This window comes from Tachypleus tridentatus, unplaced genomic scaffold (assembly GCF_004210375.1).
Source record: "Tachypleus tridentatus isolate NWPU-2018 unplaced genomic scaffold, ASM421037v1 Hic_cluster_2, whole genome shotgun sequence".
NCBI lineage: Eukaryota > Metazoa > Arthropoda > Merostomata > Xiphosura > Limulidae > Tachypleus > Tachypleus tridentatus.
In genome coordinates, this window is record NW_027467782.1 from 51865023 (window position 1) to 51885227 (window position 20205).

At 33.7% G+C, this 20205-nt stretch overlaps 1 protein-coding gene across 1 annotated transcript; it reads left to right on the forward strand.

Annotated features, from left to right (window-relative positions):
• The first annotated feature begins 2005 nt into the window (after positions 1-2005).
• LOC143242386 (bifunctional purine biosynthesis protein ATIC-like) lies at positions 2006-20205 on the forward strand. Its single transcript, XM_076485743.1, is given in 20 exon segments — positions 2006-2138; positions 3512-3638; positions 6033-6109; positions 7253-7319; positions 7509-7597; positions 7893-7971; positions 8279-8348; positions 11835-11991; positions 12246-12371; positions 12653-12760; positions 14033-14118; positions 14727-14816; positions 15107-15235; positions 15712-15804; positions 16446-16519; positions 16953-16980; positions 16982-17062; positions 18088-18147; positions 18566-18661; positions 19853-20205. Coding segments are annotated over 20 exon segments (1779 nt in total). The 5' UTR covers positions 2006-2116; the 3' UTR covers positions 19973-20205.

Below are 20205 nucleotides of genomic sequence, written 5' to 3' on the forward strand. Positions count from 1 at the left end.
TGCCTATTGAGAGTTAAAATTTCTTCAAAGTTCTAGCTTTGAAACACGCTACACATCCAGGCCAGTATTTTTGGTAGTTCACGTAGATACATACCCTGTGGTAGACAAAGCACACGTCTCATTATGTATAGCTGCGTTAAAATAAACAAGCATGTATCAATACTAAAGGTTAATCCAACAAATAACATAATTTGATTCTATATATGATTTTTACTAGGAGAATGTAACTTCACAAAACACAAATTGATAATTATTCGAATGTATTGATTTTATTGATTGTCGATTTTATCGGGCGTAATCCCAATAGTACCTCACAAAGTTTGCCTAGCTTAAAAGGTTTAGGTTAGTCTTAATTAAACGCATATATTAAAGTAACAGCACGAAATAATTTTTTTGGTTATGTACATATATAAACATAATAGAAATAACAAAAATACATATTATTATATGTATTACACTTTTAAACCAAAACTGTTAAAGAATATAAAATAAATTTACTTAGAAAACACATAAAAATTAGTTTTACTTCACTATCATCGATAGTAAACGTTGTATAATCTTCCCTATTAATGTATAGTAACTATTGAAAGCCCAATCAACGGCTTTCACAGAGTAGCTTTGATGAACTTAACATCTGAAATAACATATCACGACACTGATTGCTATTTAGCTACTGAGTCGGATGGCAGAATTATACAAAAAGTAAGACAAAATTTAATATTTATGTAAATGATAATACCAGATTAGATTAATAACAAAATCGTGTAATAAATTGCAAAAAATATTGTTGAACGAAATATTTTCAATTCAGTTGTTTGCCAGCGGAAGCCACTAATAATAAGGGTGTAATTATCAAACCTTTGTTGTAAAACTGCATTATCTGACAAAGCGCGCTATCTTGAAACGTCATCCTTCTTTAAATAAATGTCCCACGCTGAAACAGAGGTAAGTCTACGGATTAACAACTCTAAAATCAGGAGTTCGATTCCCCTCGGTAGACTCAGCAAATAGCACAGTGTGCCTTTGCTAAGAGAAAAACAAAGAAACTTTGAACAAAAATATTTGTTAAAAAACTTGGTGATCTCTTCAATCAATTATTTAATTTTAATTATCAGGAAATTTTGTCTAGTATCGAAAGACAATAATATTTTATTTATAAATACAAGTAAGCAGTTACTGTGATGTTCGGTGAGTTTATGAGTTAAGTGTCAGAAATGTTGTTCATAATTCAGTCCTAGAAGTGAAATTTATCGCGTGTATTCAGTTATTCAAACGATTATTGAGAAAATTGTTTTAATAAGTATATTTAAAACAATGTTGATGCACTTCGACCTGTAGCTACAAGTGAAAATAGGCTGTATGAAAGATTAAGGAAGAAACAAATTAATTGGATTGGATTTCGCATTTTTAACACACAATTCAAAAGAACCTATCCAACGGAAAAACGCTTGAAAACAATATTGATACTACAATGAAACTAAGTGCAACAAATAGACAAACTTAACATACTATAAGTCGTGCTTATACACAATTAATTCACTATGAAGGCCACTTACAGTCTTCATACACATGATCAGTTAAAAAAGACGGGATTAATAAATGCAGTTAAACCGAAAAACTAGCCGGAATGTAGTAATGAATGACGTAATATATATCAAAACGTTATCTTGACACCTGAAAAACAACATAACTCAATAAAACACAACTTACAGTATTTAAAATTCCCTACTATTGTAAAGTCTTCTTAAAATGTGGACAACCTTTATTTTTCACATATAAATAATTTTTCTTTAAAGATTGACTCAAGCTTTTTTTTTTGTAATTATGAGCTATTTCTCAATCAGTAACAAGGAGAAAAATCCAACTAATGCCATATCATTTTTTGGAGGTAAAGCTTTGAATTCTTATGTTTCCAGTAAAGAATAACACTTTTTAATGAGTTAGTCTATAATATCATTTAGTTATTGTTGGTTATATATATATATATATAAACATAACTTGTGCTGCCACCTTTCGCTAGAATTTCCCGGGCTTTTGTCAAAGTCTTAAGAGGCATGTGATTTAATCTCGCATGAAGTTTTCTGGGATCGTAGTGGTGAATTTCTGTATTTGAAAAATGGCATTCACTGGTGAGCTGGGTATGTTGTGACTCTTGTTAATTATTTATAATTGTAGTACTTTTAATTGTACTAAGTTTTATTGCATAAAAAAACAACAATGCGCACCTTTAAAACGCACCTAATATTTGAAATTAAATCGACTCGAACTTTTCTCTAATTCAATTTAGGAAAATGACAACAACAGAAAAAGCCATAAATATACAGCATGATTCCCGAATTCCGTTTGCCCTTTCGTGCTATCTAGTCTGTGACAAACTGTTGCTGATTTGTAAGAAGAATGTTATTTATAAATAAGGTTAAGCACACAAACTTTGTTATTATGTTTAAAAAATGGGGTTTGCCTTTGGACATCCATATTTATAACACAAATGCTAGTTCACTGGTTTTAAAATGTTGCAATTTGTGTGTATATTTTTTCGTTTAAAATTTCTCGTTTCTTCTGCACTGTGGACCATAAAGGAAAGGACATTTCTCGAAGTATGACAGTTCAGTTTTGTTCACTACGTGTCTCATAGGTATGCTGCACTACCTTCTGATAGTAATAGTGGGTTGGAAATGTAATTTGATCTTTAATATTTTAGTGTTCGTCATTCATATAAATGAAAGTCGGCAACTGGATCAGAAAGCTACCAAAAATTAAACCTAGTACTTAATAGTCTCAAGTTTAGTAATAATTGCGTAATAACAATAGTGATGTGGGATTTTCTGTAGAGCAGTCACTTGGCTCCTGCTGGCTGAAAGTTAGGAGAATATCACACTGCAGTGTGTGTGTGTGTTTAATAAAGAAACTTAAACAAAACCAATCTTGCAACATTAAAGTAAAACAAGCTTTAAACACAAGAATAAAAAACCCCTAAGTGAAAGAAAGAAGTGTTGTAATATGGCAACCACATTACACCTGAATGTTAAACATAAGCAGAATCTAGAGAGTGAAATCATGAAATGTTAAAATAATCTCTCAAGTCTGCATAACAAAGGTTAAAAACAGTTCTATTTACAACTGTAGACCAGTTTTCCTACAGATTAGTAACTGTACACTTGACCTTTGTACATTGATTTAAGTGTAAGGAAAGAAAGCCTCTGTTCTAGAATGTCATTAGTTTTATTTCCTGCAAGAGAATGAGATAAATAACAAATTAGAGAACCAGTTTCTGGGCACAGACAGATAAAAATCTAGATATTTACTTTATAGAGACTGTATTAAAATTAAACACACTGAAAATACAGAAATTTCAAAAAGTGTATATGTTAAATATAGAAGTCATCTTGTATAAGGTAAACTTTGTAAAACCTGCTTCTTATTGTTTGATATACTAATTTTATAGTTCTATCAAAGATGTAATTTATCAAACTTGTGGAATTCAGCTAATACTAAGTCATTACTCACACAGCTATTCTGAGTGTATATGATAAAACCGGGATTGCAGAACTGAGTAAGAAACTCCATGATATTGGCCTTCAACTAGTGGCATCTGGTGGAACTGGTAAAGCTATACAAGAATCTGGTCTTCCTGTTAAGTATGCATTTATGTTATTACACAGTGTTTGCTATATGTTTGTTTTTGCTTATATAAATAACGGTGTTATGAAGTAGAATGTATATAGTAAAGTAATTGTTTTTGTAATTTCCTGTAATAACTGTCATATTTTATTGGAATTAAACATACTGTTCTGGTACTTGGACTAATTTATGATCCTATCTCCTGCATAGTATATCATATAAGTGTAATATATGACTTCAGTGTTCCAGATTGAATCACTGGCTGATTTTGAGAAGATCCCCTTATAATGAAAGGTGCTACATGTGATAGAGTAGAGAAGATAACGTTATGGTCAGAGGTGTTACACGTGATAGAGTAGAGAAGATAACGTTATGGTCAGAGGTGTTACACGTGATAGAGTAGAGAAGATAACATTATGATGAGAGGTGTTACATGTGATAGAGTAGAGAAGATAACATGTTATGGTGAGAGGTGTAACACGTGATAGAGTATAGAAGGTAACGTTATGGTGAGAGGTGTAACACGTAATAAAGTATAGAAGGTAACGTTGTGGTGAGAGGTGTAACACGTAATAAAGTATAGAAGGTAACGTTATGGTGAGAGGTGTTACACGTGATAGAGTGGAGAAAATAACATATTATGGTGAGAGGGGACTACACGGGATAGAGTGGAGAAGATAATATATTATGATGACTACACGTGATAGAGTGGAGAAGATAACATGTTATGATGACTCCACTCTACACGTGATAGAGTGGAGAAGATAACATGTTATGATGACTTCACTCTACATGTGATAGAGTGGAGAAGATAACATGTTATGACGACTTCACTCTACATGTGATAGAGTGGAGAAGATAACATGTTATGATGACTTCACTCTACATGTGATAGAGTGGAGAAGATAACATGTTATGATGACTTCACTCTACATGTGATAGAGTGGAGAAGATTACATGTTATGATGACTACACTCTACACGTGATTGAGTGAAGAAGATAACATGTTATGATGACTTCACTCTACACGTGATAGAGTGGAGAAGATAACATGTTATGATGACTTCACTCTACATGTGATAGAGTGGAGAAGATTACATGTTATGATGACTACACTCTACACGTGATTGAGTGAAGAAGATAACTTGTTATGATGACTACACTCTACATGTGATAGAGTGGAGAAGATAACATGTTATGATGACTTCACTCTACATGTGATAGAGTGGAGAAGATAACATGTTATGATGACTTCACTCTACATGTGATAGAGTGGAGAAGATAACATGTTATGATGACTTCACTCTACATGTGATAGAGTGGAGAAGATAACATGTTATGATGACTTCACTCTACATGTGATAGAGTGGAGAAGATAACATGTTATGATGACTTCACTCTACATGTGATAGAGTGGAGAAGATAACATGTTATGATGACTTCACTCTACATGTGATAGAGTGGAGAAGATTACATGTTATGATGACTACACTCTACACGTGATTGAGTGAAGAAGATAACATGTTATGATGACTTCACTCTACATGTGATAGAGTGGAGAAGATTACATGTTATGATGACTACACTCTACACGTGATTGAGTGAAGAAGATAACTTCACTCTACACATGATAGAGAAGATATGATGATAAGGGGCAACATGTTGTACAGAAGAGAACATCAAAAATAATAAGCTGATAATAATTAGTGTTTCTCATTTCTACCATATTCTGTTGTTTTGACTATTCCAGTAATCCAAATATTACCATTATGTTTTATTACTGCTGGTTAACTCAGATTAATGAACAAGTTGAAGTTAGTGTTTATGATTATTAATATTGTTGGTAATTTCCAACTGTTCAAGACTAATGATGATAACCAAATGTAACCATTTAATGAGATGAAAGGCTCCCAGGTGTACATTTAATGAAATGAAAGGCTCCCAGGTGCACATTTAATGAGACGAAAGGCTCCCGGGTGCACACTTAATGAGACGAAAGGCTCCCGGGTGCACACTTAATGAGACGAAAGGCTCCCGGGTGCACACTTAATGAGACGAAAGGCTCCCGGGTGCACACTTAGTGAGACGAAAGGCTCCCGGGTGCACCATTTTTTTTTAACATCTTCTGGTGTTGAAAAAGTTTGAAGGCTTGAGGTTCATTTGGTGCTACCATTTTATTTAGGCCTGAATTTCACAGGTAAAAAAATTGTTGCATCTATATCTGCTTCTGGAAGCATTTCAGTGATCAATTAGGGCCAAAGGTATATGAACTTTATGACCTTAGTAAACATAAAGCAGTTATTTAACCAAGTTTGGTCGACTGTAGTTGTAATGAGTCTAACAGGGCTGTGTTAATTAAAACCTGATGATGAACCTCGGACTGCATCACTAATGGATCATCTTTGTTTCAGGGATGTTTCTGAAATGACGGGAGCTCCTGAGATGCTTGGAGGTCGAGTCAAAACACTTCATCCTGCTGTTCATGGTGGTATGAAAAATATAAAATTTCATTATGCCTTTTAGGATGTTTAGAGATGATAATTTTAAAATGTTTACCTCAAAAATAAGTTTGCCTTGAAAGTAAAGTTCTTTGGTTTTAAATTGTAGAAGGTTTAAAGTCTCAAATTTAATTATTATTATGGTACACTTCAGAAGGAAGATGCTTTTCCTTAAGAATTTTGACTATTTTTACATAATTAAATTGTTATAGTTTTTATTATGTTAGACTAGTTGTACACTCGTACAAAATGTGGTTCCTTTCTGTTTTTTGAGAAACTTCAAAACACGAGAATTGTTTCATTAAGTTACATTTTATTCAGATGCTTTCATTAATTAGTCCATGTCATCAGTATTCGTGCTTTATTTCATTAATTAGTTCATGCCATTAATATTCGTGCTTTATTTCATTAATTAGTCCATGCCATCAATATTTGTTTTATTTCATTAATTAGTCCATGCCATCAATATTTGTTTTATTTCATTAATTAGTCCATGCCATCAATATTTGTGCTTTATTTCATTAATTAGTCCATGCCATCAATATTTGTGCTTTATTTCATTAATTAGTCCATGCCATCAATATTTGTGCTTTATTTCATTAATTAGTCCACGTCATCAATATTCGTGCTTTATTTCATTAATTAGTCCATGCCATCAATATTTGTGCTTTATTTCATTAATTAGTCCATGCCATCAATATTTGTGCTTTATTTCATTAATTAGTCCACGTCATCAATATTCGTGCTTTATTTCATTAATTAGTCCATGCCATCAATATTCGTGCTCTATTTCATTAATTAGTCCATGCCATCAATATTCGTGCTCTATTTCATTAATTAGTCCATGCCATCAATATTCGTGCTTCATATTCACTAGCTACAGTTTGAAAGCGTAATTCAGCTAAAGTTAGATTGTTTTGATTCACTAATAAAATGATTTAATAAAGTTATGAACACTTAGAAACCATCATATCTCACTAGATCCAACTAATAAAACAAAGTGTTAACTTATAAGTGTTAAACTTTCTAACATTTATCGTGAAGACAGATTAATATGACACTTGAGTAAGTCTACAACAACTAAAGACAATACTTATTCAGTTTGCATGTATTGAGAGGAATGTTTCTGGCAGGTATTCTAGCCAGGAGAACAGATGACGATAAAGGTGACATGGATCGTCAGAACTATAAATATGTTAGGTAAGCTGCCTCGAAACCTTGTGCTCAGATGGTACCGTGTGTAAAATATTTTAATTATAACCTGTTTTTGTGAAAATGTTATTAGTTCAGATGATTGCTAGAAGATAATTAGATAAGATCATAATAAACAGTTTTTTCATATGTGAATTTCTCGCTGGGAACATAAAACTAAGGTTTGTCTTTTTCTAGTGTTGTAGTTTGTAACCTCTACCCATTTGTCAAGACCATCTCTCAACCAGATGTAACAGTTGCAGAAGCTGTGGAAGATATTGATATTGGTAGTGATGTCAGACATATTTTTAATAATTTATGTCTTTCTTCATGTTTAACAAACTAACACTTCTTAAGTGTTCTCTATGGGTTATCTTTACAAGAAACAGTATTTTGTGTCCCGAGTTCCTTCAGTAAAACATTATTAAATACTCCTACTCTAGAAGCTTAAAAATAAAAAATAAAAATTAGTTGCATGGTGTTATGTAGTTGTTACCTTCCTAAGGGTTGTTACATAACTGATACCTTTCCACAAATATTAATAGTTTGTTAGCTGGGTGTTACTTAGTTGTTTTCTTTTAGGCGGGGTTACTCTGATTCGAGCGGCTGCCAAGAACCACGAAAGAGTTACAGTTCTTTGTGACCCTGAAGATTACAGGCTGTAAGTCAAAGTTGGAGTTATTTAGTTGTATAACAAAATATAAAATGTTGGAGAATACTGACGAATTGTGTATCAATAATAATCCAAGATGTGGCTAATTTGATAAGTGTGGTGCACTATATAATACCAGTTACAATTGTAACATAATTTGGTCTGAAGTATATTGTTTATATTTTATCTGATGAAGTGTGATATCCTATGTGGTACCAGTTAGAATTGTAACATAATTAATTCCAGAGTTTCTAATACTTTCTTTACAATTTCATTCTTTACTGGGCTTCATACTAATAGAACTGTTAATCCACAGATTGACAAAAGAATTGTTATTAGCTGATCACCTGACAGCACTGATGACCAGGCAACAGCTAGCCGTTAAGGTAGGTTCTGTTTATCAGTACTGAATGAAACGTTCAGCAAATCTTCCCAAGTTACCCAAGTTTTGTATTTAGGAAAAATACTAAAGTGTCAGATAAGTATCCTAGAATTAAAACCAAGGGTAGAGTTTAAAGTTATATCTTAGATTTTTGTTGTTGTTTTTTTCTTTTAGTAGGCTTAAGAAAAGTTTTAGTGTACAAGGGGGTCTTAAAAATGTCTGTTTGCTAGTGACATTAAACCTACATGTTTCTCTGACATCATGAATTAAAACTTAGAAACTCAGGTAGCCATTTTTGTTGCCTTGTGGGAAAAATTTTAAAATCTAAAAAATGTTTAGTTTTTTATTTTTGGAATATTGATTGTGCAAATTGTCATTTAATCTACTAAACTTACAGACCAGTTAAGTACATTTTGTAAGAAATACAGAGGATGTTATAACTTCATTTGAAGTTGGTAGATGGTAGCACCTTTAGAAGTGTACTTAAGATGAACAAACTTGGCTGGAAGTTACTGCAGTAAGCTTTAAAATTAAAGGAATAGTTCCAGCCTATATCCAAACATATTGGAGAAGTTGTAAAACTACATTTAAGGTATCTTATTTGCATTAAAAAAATGTTTTAACCTGTTAACATAAAAATAGTAGACAAATACACAATACTATAGTAATTGAAAATGAAGTTTAGATTGACTTATGAAATAAGAAATTCCAATACTTTTCATGCTTTCTTCAACCCAACCTGTGAAAGATTTACAAATAGTTAATCTTATCCTGATGAAAAGCCATCTATTCTTCACAAGGGCCACACCCTCTTCTGTTCCCATTGGTCTGGATCCTTGAACAAGAAGGAATCCATTTGATGCCAGTTAGAAAAACTGTAGGCTCTATACCATGATGAAGTCCTCCAGAGGTTCATCCTCTGTTTTACTTGACCATGGTGAAGTCCTCCAGAGGTTCATCCTCTGTTTGTTTCCAAGTACTTGACCATGGTGAAGTCCTCCAGAGGTTCATCCTCTGTTTGTTTCCAAGTACTTGACCATGGTGAAGTCCTCCAGAGGTTCATCCTCTGTTTGTTTCCAAGTACTTGACCATGGTGAAGTCCTCCAGAGGTTCATCCTCTGTTTGTTTCCAAGTACTTGACCATGGTTAAGTCCTCCAGAGGTTCAACCTCTGTTTGTTTCCAAGTACTTGACCATGGTGAAGTCCTCCAGGGGTTCAACCTCTGTTTGTTTCCAAGTGCTTCACCATGGTGAAGTCCTCCAGGGGTTCAACCTCTGTTTGTTTCCAAGTGCTTCACCATGGTGAAGTCCTCAAGAGGTTCAACCTCTGTTTGTTTCCAAGTGCTTCACCATGGTGAAGTCCTCAAGAGGTTCAACCTCTGTTTGTTTCCAAGTGCTTCACCATGGTGAAGTCCTCCAGAGGTTCAACCTCTGTTTGTTTCCAAGTGCTTCACCATGGTGAAGTCTTCTAGGGGTTCAACCTCTGTTTGTTTCCAAGTACTTGACCATGGTGAAGTCCTCCAGAGGTTCAACCTCTGTTTGTTTCCAAGTGCTTCACCATGGTGAAGTCCTCCAGGGGTTCCTCCTTTGTTTGTTTCCAAGTACTTGACCATGGTGAAGTCCTCCAGGGGTTCAACCTCTGTTTGTTTCCAAGTACTTGACCATGGTGAAGTCCTCCAGAGGTTCATCCTCTGTTTGTTTCCAAGTACTTGACCATGGTGAAGTCCTCCAGAGGTTCATCCTCTGTTTGTTTCCAAGTGCTTCACCATGGTGAAGTCCTCCAGGGGTTCAACCTCTGTTTGTTTCCAAGTGCTTCACCATGGTGAAGTCCTCCAGAGGTTCAACCTCTGTTTGTTTCCAAGTGCTTCACCATGGTGAAGTCCTCCAGAGGTTCAACCTCTGTTTGTTTCCAAGTGCTTCACCATGGTGAAGTCCTCCAGGGGTTCAACCTCTGTTTGTTTCCAAGTACTTGACCATGGTGAAGTCCTCCAGGGGTTCAACCTCTGTTTGTTTCCAAGTGCTTCACCATGGTGAAGTCCTCAAGAGGTTCAACCTCTGTTTGTTTCCAAGTGCTTCACCATGGTGAAGTCCTCAAGAGGTTCAACCTCTGTTTGTTTCCAAGTGCTTCACCATGGTGAAGTCCTCAAGAGGTTCAACCTCTGTTTGTTTCCAAGTGCTTCACCATGGTGAAGTCCTCAAGAGGTTCAACCTCTGTTTGTTTCCAAGTGCTTCACCATGGTGAAGTCCTCCAGGGGTTCAACCTCTGTTTGTTTCCAAGTGCTTCACCATGGTGAAGTCCTCCAGGGGTTCAACCTCTGTTTGTTTCCAAGTACTTGACCATGGTGAAGTCCTCCAGGGGTTCAACCTCTGTTTGTTTCCAAGTACTTGACCATGGTGAAGTCCTCCAGGGGTTCAACCTCTGTTTGTTTCCAAGTGCTTGACCATGGTGAAGTCCTCCAGAGGTTCATCCTTTGTTTGTTTCCAAGTGCTTGACCATGGTAAAGTCCTCCAGAGGTTCAACCTCTGTTTGTTTCCAAGTGCTTGACCATGGTGAAGTCCTCCAGAGGTTCAACCTCTGTTTGTTTCCAAGTGCTTCACCATGGTGAAGTCCTCCAGAGGTTCAACCTCTGTTTGTTTCCAAGTGCTTCACCATGGTGAAGTCCTCCAGGGGTTCAACCTCTGTTTGTTTCCAAGTGCTTCACCATGGTGAAGTCCTCCAGGGGTTCCTTTTGTTTGTTTTCAAGTACTTGACTATTGAAGTCCTCCAGAGGTTCATCCTTTGTTTGTTTCCAAGTACTTGACCATTGTGAGGTCCTTCAGAGTTTCATTCTTTGTTTTTAAGTACTTTTCCAAGTAACTTTTGCTATTGACCTGACACAGTTTATTGTTCCTGGATTGATCAGCTGAACTTCTTGAAGTGACATTCTTCCAAGAAATATTTTTACCAACTTTAAGAGTTCCCTCTTTAATGAAAGCTTTAATTTTGTCATGAATGTCTAAAACAGCAGAAACTGTAGTGTTGTCATTCATCACAGTCTGGAATGTTTCCTTGTCCTGGAATCCCCCACTTCTCCCAAAAGCACTGAAAAACAAGGTAACTAACCCAGTAGATGTCCCCATGCAACTTTGGAAGATGTAATACTTGCAAGAGAAGTATAGCTTGTGAACACTTTTCATTTGTTGCTGTGGACCTCTATTAGGGTAAGCCTGTGAACGTGTTTCTTGTGTCACTGTTAAACTCTTCTTGAGTAAGTTTACGAATACATTTCTTTGGTTGCTGTAAAGCTCTTTTAGGATAAGCTTGTGAACACAGTTCTTGTCACCGTAAACCTTTTTAGTTTTTAGTAAGCTGAACCAGTCAGTTACAGATACCATTTACTCTTGCAAATCGCCACTCTTCGATTAAACGTGGACAAGGATTTCAGTGTATAGTCACCAGCTAACAGTGACAGTTTGGAAATGTATAACAGCATATAATTAATCATTTTCAGGCATTCAACCACACAGCCCAATATGACATGGCCATTTCTGATTATTTCCGTCGAGAGTTTAGTCAAGGACGTTCCCAGTTACCCTTGAGATATGGCATTAACCCGCATCAAACTCCTGCACAGATATTCACCTACAGTGAAAAACTGCCAGTTACTGGTATGAGAAGATTTTATATAATATTGGACACACTATACTTCGTGTTAAGTTTACAGATCGTAACTTGTACACTGTTGTTTAATATTCTTTAACAAATTTGTGTTCTTACTGAGATGGTCTAAGAAAAATGAAAAATGGCTTCATGTTGTTATAAAATAATAATAATAATACCAAATATTTACATTTACACACTGGTATTGTAATGATCAACATCATCTATATTAAAAGGAAATTGGTGTTTGTTTGATTTCTAGTTTTGAATGGGTCTCCTGGATTCATCAACCTTTGTGATGCACTTAATGCCTGGCAGCTTGTGCAAGAACTAGAAGAAGGTCTGAGTCTCCCAGCTGCTGCTTCTTTCAAACATGTGAGCCCAGCAGGTGAGTAATGATGGGTGCCTGGCAGGTGAGTCTATCGGGTATCGACGGGTGCCTGACAGGTGAGTCTACCGGGTGAGCAAAATTTGGTAAAATCTTTTGTGTTGAGCGTCATTTTTCCCCACAAGTGTTTATATTCTGATCAAATATAATGATAAGAGAAAGTTTATTGATATGCTATTGTAATCATTTGTGTGGTTAGTTTTATTCCATTTTTTCTCTTGAAATATTTTGTGTAACTCGGAAGAGTTTGATACATATTTTGAAAACTCAAACTTTTATAGGTGCTGCTGTCGGTGTTCCTCTCTCTCCAGAGCAAGCTAAACTGTGTATGGTAGATGACCTCTTTGATGATTTGACACCACTGGCAACAGCCTATGCTCGAGCAAGAGGTAAGGTATCGCCTTTTATAATAAACAACAGAGACACTCTTAAAGTTTGCCCATCCTAAATTTATTTGTATGAAACTAGTGTACCATCATATCTGGCTAGTTGCAAAGTTACACACATTCAAGTTGCATGCACCAATAAACATGGATGAAAGCTAATGTTCTTGAAAGTAAAAATGTTAAAATGGAGAAGAAAAATTGCAAATATAGGATAGACTCTGACTTGCCCTGTCTTGTTCAGACTTGCCCTGTCTTTGTTCAGACTTGCCCTGTCTTTGTTCAGACTTGCCCTGTCTTTGTTCTGACTTGCCCTGTCTTTGTTCTGACTTGCCCTGTCTTTGTTCAGTCTTGTTCAGACTTGCCCTGTCTTTGTTCAGTCTTGTTCAGACTTGCCCTGTCTTTGTTCTGACTTGTTCAGACTTGCCCTGTCTTGTTCTGTCTTTGTTCTGACTTGCCCTGTCTTGTTCTGTCTTTGTTCTGACTTGCCCTGTCTTGTTCTGACATGCCCTATCTTGTTCTGTCTTTGTTCTGACTTGCCCTATCTTGTTTTGACTTTGTTCAGACTTGTTCTATCTTCTTACCTTCTTCCTTGTGCACCTTTTGTGTTTGATCTGTGTAAAAAAACGTTTAACTGAGAACTTAAAAACTACTCGCTTTACAATGTATTTTAAAGAATTATAATTTGTGACAATACCTTGTCTTAATACTTAAAAACTACCAGCTTTACAATGTATTTTAAAGGATTATAATTTGTGACTATAACTTGTCTTAATACTTAAAAACTACTAGCTTTACAATGTATTTTAAAGGATTATAATTTGTGACTATAACTTGTCTTAATACTTAAAAACTACTAGCTTTACAATGTATTTTAAAGGATTATAATTTGTGACAATAACTTGTCTTAATACTTAAAAACTACTAGCTTTACAATGTATTTTAAAGGATTATAATTTGTGACAATAACTTGTCTTAATACTTAAAAACTACTAGCTTTACAATGTATTTTAAAGGATTATAATTTGTGACAATACCTTGTCTTAATACTGAAAAACTACCAGTTTTACACTGTATTTTAAAGGATTATAATTTGTGACAATACCTTGTCTTAATACTTAAACTACCAGCTTTACAATGTATTTTAAAGAATTATAATTTGTGACAATACCTTGTCTTGATACTGAAAAACTGGTAGCTTTACAATGTATTTTAAAGGATTATAATTTGTGACAATACCTTGTCTTAATATAAACGTTTCAAAGTTATTTTTTACAGGAGCAGACAGAATGTCATCTTTTGGAGATTTCATAGCTCTGTCAGCTACATGTGATGTTGTAACAGCTAAAATCATATCTCGAGAGGTATTGTGAATGTTATAAAAAATTTTAATTGGAAAATAAATCTTTTACCAGCTTTTGGTGTTTTTGTTTTAGGAGAAACATATAGTTGTATAACAGAACTTCACAAAATTAAATTTTGTAAGTTAACAGTTTTAATAAGCTTAAATTAAATCACTGTTAAAATAAAAAACAGATTGAAATGTAATATTTATACTTCTAGCTGAAAAAAATGACCATTTGTAAACAGATTATAAATATGAAAATGCATCAGTAATGGATGATACTTGGTTTCATGTATTGTTTTGTAGTGTCATTACAACTTTCATGCAACACCAACAATGAAATAAACTAAATTCGTTTCTGAATGCTTCACAATGAAGAAAAGTTTCTATTTTGAAACTCCCAGTGTTACATGAAAGAACCTTTTATACAAATATTATAACATTATTATTATTATTATGACACTATTATTATTATAACATTGTTATGTTTTATTTTAATTATAAGATAATGTTTTATTATACACCATTTAATATTCTTTAACAAATTTATGTTCTCACTAAAATGGTCTAAGAAAAATGAAAAGTGCAGACACTTTAACACAAAAATAATATGTTAAATTATTAAAGGTTTCAGATGGAATAATTGCTCCAGACTATGACAAAGCTGCTTTAGAAATTCTGAAGAAAAAAAAAGGTGGAAAATATTGTATTCTAAAGGTACAATGTATATTTATTGTATTCTAAAGGTACAATGTATAATTCTTGTTTTAATGTGAAGCTATTAAGTGAAGCATGTTGGGTAATAATTTATTAAATTTGACAGTGTATGTAGTCAGTCAGTAGATGTAAAATTAAAAACTGGATTAAAATTGAATTTCTTGTGGTTTTTCTCATGAATTGTTGTCCTTTCAACTGTTCAAAAGTAATTAAGATTTATTCAGGTACATTTAAGTTATGAAAGTTAATTACCTTACACAATTTTTAATTAATTAATTTTTCTTTTCTAGATGGATATTAATTACAAGCCATCGCCAAGAGAGCTTCGTGTTCTCTTTGGTTTATACATGGAGCAAAAACGAAATGATGCTGTTATCAACAAGGAACTATTTTCTAATATTGTCTCCACCAACAAAGATGTAAGTTTTCAAGTGATATTAGGATATTGCCTGTGGTGACATCTAGTGTAAAGACTGTCTTGATGTATGAGAAAGTTTTGTTAATTGTAAAATAAATACAAATTACTCCCAAATATTTCAATTTTTTTTATTGTAGATTTTGTTACCACACATGTAGTGTTATGGGTAATTCATAATACAGTTTAAATTCTTTCCACTTTAAGTTTATCTTCAAATGAGTTGACTTGTCTGTTAATAAACTTGTTTTAAAAGGATAAAACGGGAAATTTCATACTAAACTTGCAGGTGTGTGTTGAAACTGAAAGTAACGGAAAAATAGTGTTAGACTTTTTTCTTATATACTGTTTATTACACTTGACTTTATTATGATCAAGGGTTTGGAAAATGGCAGAAGTAATGTTTGATCTAATTCAAATTTTATCTTGTGGATCGTTTTAAGTTTATTACACATTTGTAACTTAGAACTGATCTTTCAGCTTCCAGAATCAGGTCTTCGTGACTTAATGGTAGCCACCATAGCTGTGAAATACACCCAATCTAATTCTGTTTGTTTTGCTAAGGATGGGCAGGTATGAAAAAATATATTTTCTTTATTGTTCAGTAGAAGAGAAAATACCTAATTGTTATAAATATAATTATCTTTGTTTGTATCTGAATTAAATCCTTGAGCTAAAATAGTTCCTTACCTGCTTTTGTCACTTTCGGACAAACGTTACTGTTACAATCTGCTTATCTGTTTAAAGAAAGTTAGTTTTAAATTATTTGACTAATGATAAAACTTGTGGAAACAGATGGGGACCTCTGGATAATAGGCCGGGTGTCATACCTCTTAGTTGCCCAAGTATATGAGCTGTCAGTGTTCACTCCAAACTAGGATCATAACCAGTGCTGCAGTGTCTAGTCGTTTTTCAGAATCTGAATAAATTACGTGTTTGTCAAAGTTTAGATGTTACAAACTTTATAAAGTTTTTGTTTGACCCAACCCACCAATCCCATACAAGAACCTGATACTTATTGTATTTTTCACTTGTTGAAATTTTTCACAAAGAATGTTTTAAAATATTTAAAATAATTACAAAAGTTTTAAGTAATGTGCATATGATTAAAGATTTAATGTGTTAAACGTTCACTTTTTGTTAAGTAATGACATTAAACAAATCTTGGTGGACTTCACCTTTGTTTGTAAACATTTCTTGATTGCTGTTTTCAGGTAATTGGTATTGGAGCAGGACAACAGTCTAGGATTCATTGCACTCGGCTAGCTGGTGAAAAAACAACCAATTGGTGATTGTTTCTATTCAAACTACATGTTAAACTCAAGTTCTTACTTGTTTACTGGCATTCTGTTAGTTGAAATTAATTTCTGTGTGTATATAACATGTTTTAATAAAAATAACATTAAATCAATGATTAATGTACTGTCAGGTTAATGTGTTATAGATTAATGTTACTTACTGAGTAGTATATTTGGTAAATATGAATGTATTATATTTAACAAATGTCACAATCAAGTAATTAAATGTTTGACTTAAAAGATTTAAATAGTAAAGCCATCACTTTGGTTAAAATAATCGTTTCAGAGTTTCTGTTCAATGAAAGGACATTAAAAGATGAGATGTTTGTTAGGCTTAATAATAACCAATAATTTTGATTTATTGTTCCAGTTAAGTCAAGTATACTGATTTTGAAGTGTCTATAAATATGTTTAATCATGTAGGTGGCTACGTCAGCACCCTAAAGTTCTGAGGATGGTTTTTTAAAAGTGGTGTGAAACGTGCCGATATTTCTAACATAATTGATGTATTTGTCAATGGAACTGTTGGGAAGGTAAGTAGTTTTTTATGTTCTGATGTTTTACAAGGAGCTTCTAATATGCATTATTCTTTTGTAGAATGTTGTTTGGTATCAGACTTCATTCTGATGCTTTGTTTTCAACATATGTAGTTCATGCATTTTACACGTCTGAGTTATGTCCACAGATTAAACGTTTATGAAACACCTTAAATCTATTGTGTTACACGATTATTATCCTTTGGATTTGATTTCAACACATCTTTTTTAAAGTAATTAAATGACTTATTATGAGTTTAAACATTTTAGACAACCCTTTCAAAACTTTGTCAACACTTCTTTAATAAATTTTCTTTGAATATATTTAATGTTGTTAGTTTCATTATAGAAACAATATTTAGACATTTATTGTACAATTCAGTTAAATGTTATTTTGTTGAGAAACATTAGTTTTTAGCTGTCTTCTTGGTAATGTACTGCTGACTCTATGCTTAAATCTGTAAAGCACTGTAGTGATCTGTCTTGGATGTCGCATCTCTGTAAAGTTACACTGTCTGTTAGTTTTTGATTGGTTATAAGACTGTTTCAAGTAAGACTGTGGAAAGTTTTGCCTTGTATGTGGTACAATAATGTTACATTATACAATGAAACTTAAATCTTTGACAGAATTTATAACCAACATCTAGTTGTCATGTGTATGTGAGGTACACTCTCTCTCTCTCTCTCTCTCTGTTGTTGTACCTTTAACATAAACTATTCTGCTTTGTTAGCACAATATTATTTGAGACTAATCTAAATTTTCTTAGCTAGCTGAACCTTGTGAGATATTGGTGGAATTGTACCTAAGAGTATAATTAACAACAAGGATATCCAACTGATGAAATAATGCATTTTTATCTTTATATGTAAGAACTTAAAATATATGTATTGTCATTAACTACACTTCTTATCAATGTCGATTTTCAATTTTGCTTTAAGAAGATGATTTGGTCTGATTAGAAGCCACACCATTTATTCCTGTGAGGTTTAACTTTTTATAAAGTGAAAACATTTTCTTTTAGGATATGCCAGAAGATATTTGGCAGAGTTTGTTGGAAAATCCACCCACACTTTTAACCCAAGTAAGTTTTTACTCTAAAATTGGCTTGTTCTAGTTAGAGGGAAGATTTCTTTGTTTTATTTCATGTTTCATGTCTGTACAAAATGGGAAGTTTTAATGTGTTGGAAAGTGCCACATGAAATTTTTGTAATTTTTGTTTTTCTAAACTGTTAAGTTCTGCTGTAAGACAGGTTATATAACAACAACCATCATGAGTGAGACAAGCAGTAACATAAACCTTGTCTACCCTTAAATATGTTCTTCCGTAATACTGGTTTTCTGGCCATTAATGTCATTTGTTGTTTCAATTATATATTAATGTATTTAGAGAACAGTTGTTCTTCAGAATGACTAATCAAGTAGCTGTATGTACCATTATTCTAATAAATACCACAAGATTAAACAGGTTAGAAAAATCTTTGGAATGAAACTTTTTTCAGGCAGAAAGAGATGAGTGGATTGGTCAGTTGTCAGAAGTGGCCTTGAGTTCTGACGCTTTCTTTCCTTTCCGGGACAACATAGATCGTGCTTGGCAGGTGAGTCAATCAATTATTGCAGCATTCAGCTGCTTTCCTTCAATCTTTCATTAAACCATTTGTAGGATTTAAAATATTTGAGTGTTTCTAACATTTTACTACCAACAGTTGTTCTCTTGTGAGACCTGTTCTTAAATAAAACTACAGACTTTCCTACACTTACAATTTCTATTTATGATCACTTTGGGCTACCATACAAGTTAGGTTTGTCACTAGGTTTACATATACTGACAATAACATTTACAACTTCACTCTTAGCTCTAATGTTGGTTAAGCAGCTTCAACATGTGTACTTTTCACACAAGTGGTTAAGTTTGAATCGTTTTCCCATAGTACAGTTGAACTGAATCTAGGGGTCCATGGTTTATACTTTGTAGCTGTAAGTGCATTATATGAGTGACAATCAAATCCCACTAGTTGATTAAATTAGCCCAACAGTTAGCGGTAGGTGATGTTGACTAGCTGCTTTTCCTGTACTCTATCAGTTCAAACCTGGTCAGTTTGTATGATTAACGTTCAAACTTGTGTAAAAATAAAATTTAGGACATAATAACATTGCCTGTTGTTCAACTAATTTAAACTTAGAGAATGACATACTGCTTTTTTATATTGTCTATCAGAATTATGGAAAAATAAAAACATTAAGTGAGAGGAAATAATTACACTGTGGAGAGTTCTCCATGCATAATACAACAGTAAAATCGTTAAGAACATTGAAACATCTTTGTTCGGGAACGTTTTAAAGAAAGTGAGGGATTCTTTGACTTGTAATAATTTGTTGGAACTTAAAGGAGGGGTACTAGGATCGACAAATCGTGCGTGACATTATATCTGATACTGTAAACAGAAACAGTCCATATCACTGAGGAAACCTGATAAGTTTCTTAAAGGAGGGGTACTAGGACGACAAATCGTACGTGACCTTATATCTGATACTGTAAACAGAAACAGTCCATATCACTGAGGAAACCTGATAAGTTTCTTAAAGGAGGGGTACTAGGACGACAAATCGTACGTGACATTATATCTGATACTGTAAACAGAAACAGTCCATATCACTGAGGAAACCTGATAAGTTTCTTTATATTAAAGTTGAATATGTTAGTGTATGTGATATGATTTAGAATACTGCATTCTAGAATTGTTCCATCCATTGGAACTGTATTTATAGAGCTAATTTCTCTGTTTCAGTGTGGAGTCAGGTATGTAGCCAGTCCAAGTGGTTCTACAAATGATGAAGCTGTCATCCGAGCCTGTAATGAATACGGCATCACAATGATCCACACGAAACTTCGACTTTTCCACCATTAAGATACTAAGTCGTTGAAGTGTCAACCATACAAAATGAACCACAATCTCTTGTGAATGAAAGTTACGTTTGGTTCCCAGAAATATAGTATGCTAAATGTTGGGCTGTTCTCACTTACCTTTGTACTCACGTTATTTTAGTAGTAACAAATTATCTAAAAATTACTTTGAATATTTTTGTATACTGGGTAGAAATTTTGAATTTACTATAAATAATAGACATTGTTTTTCTGAAA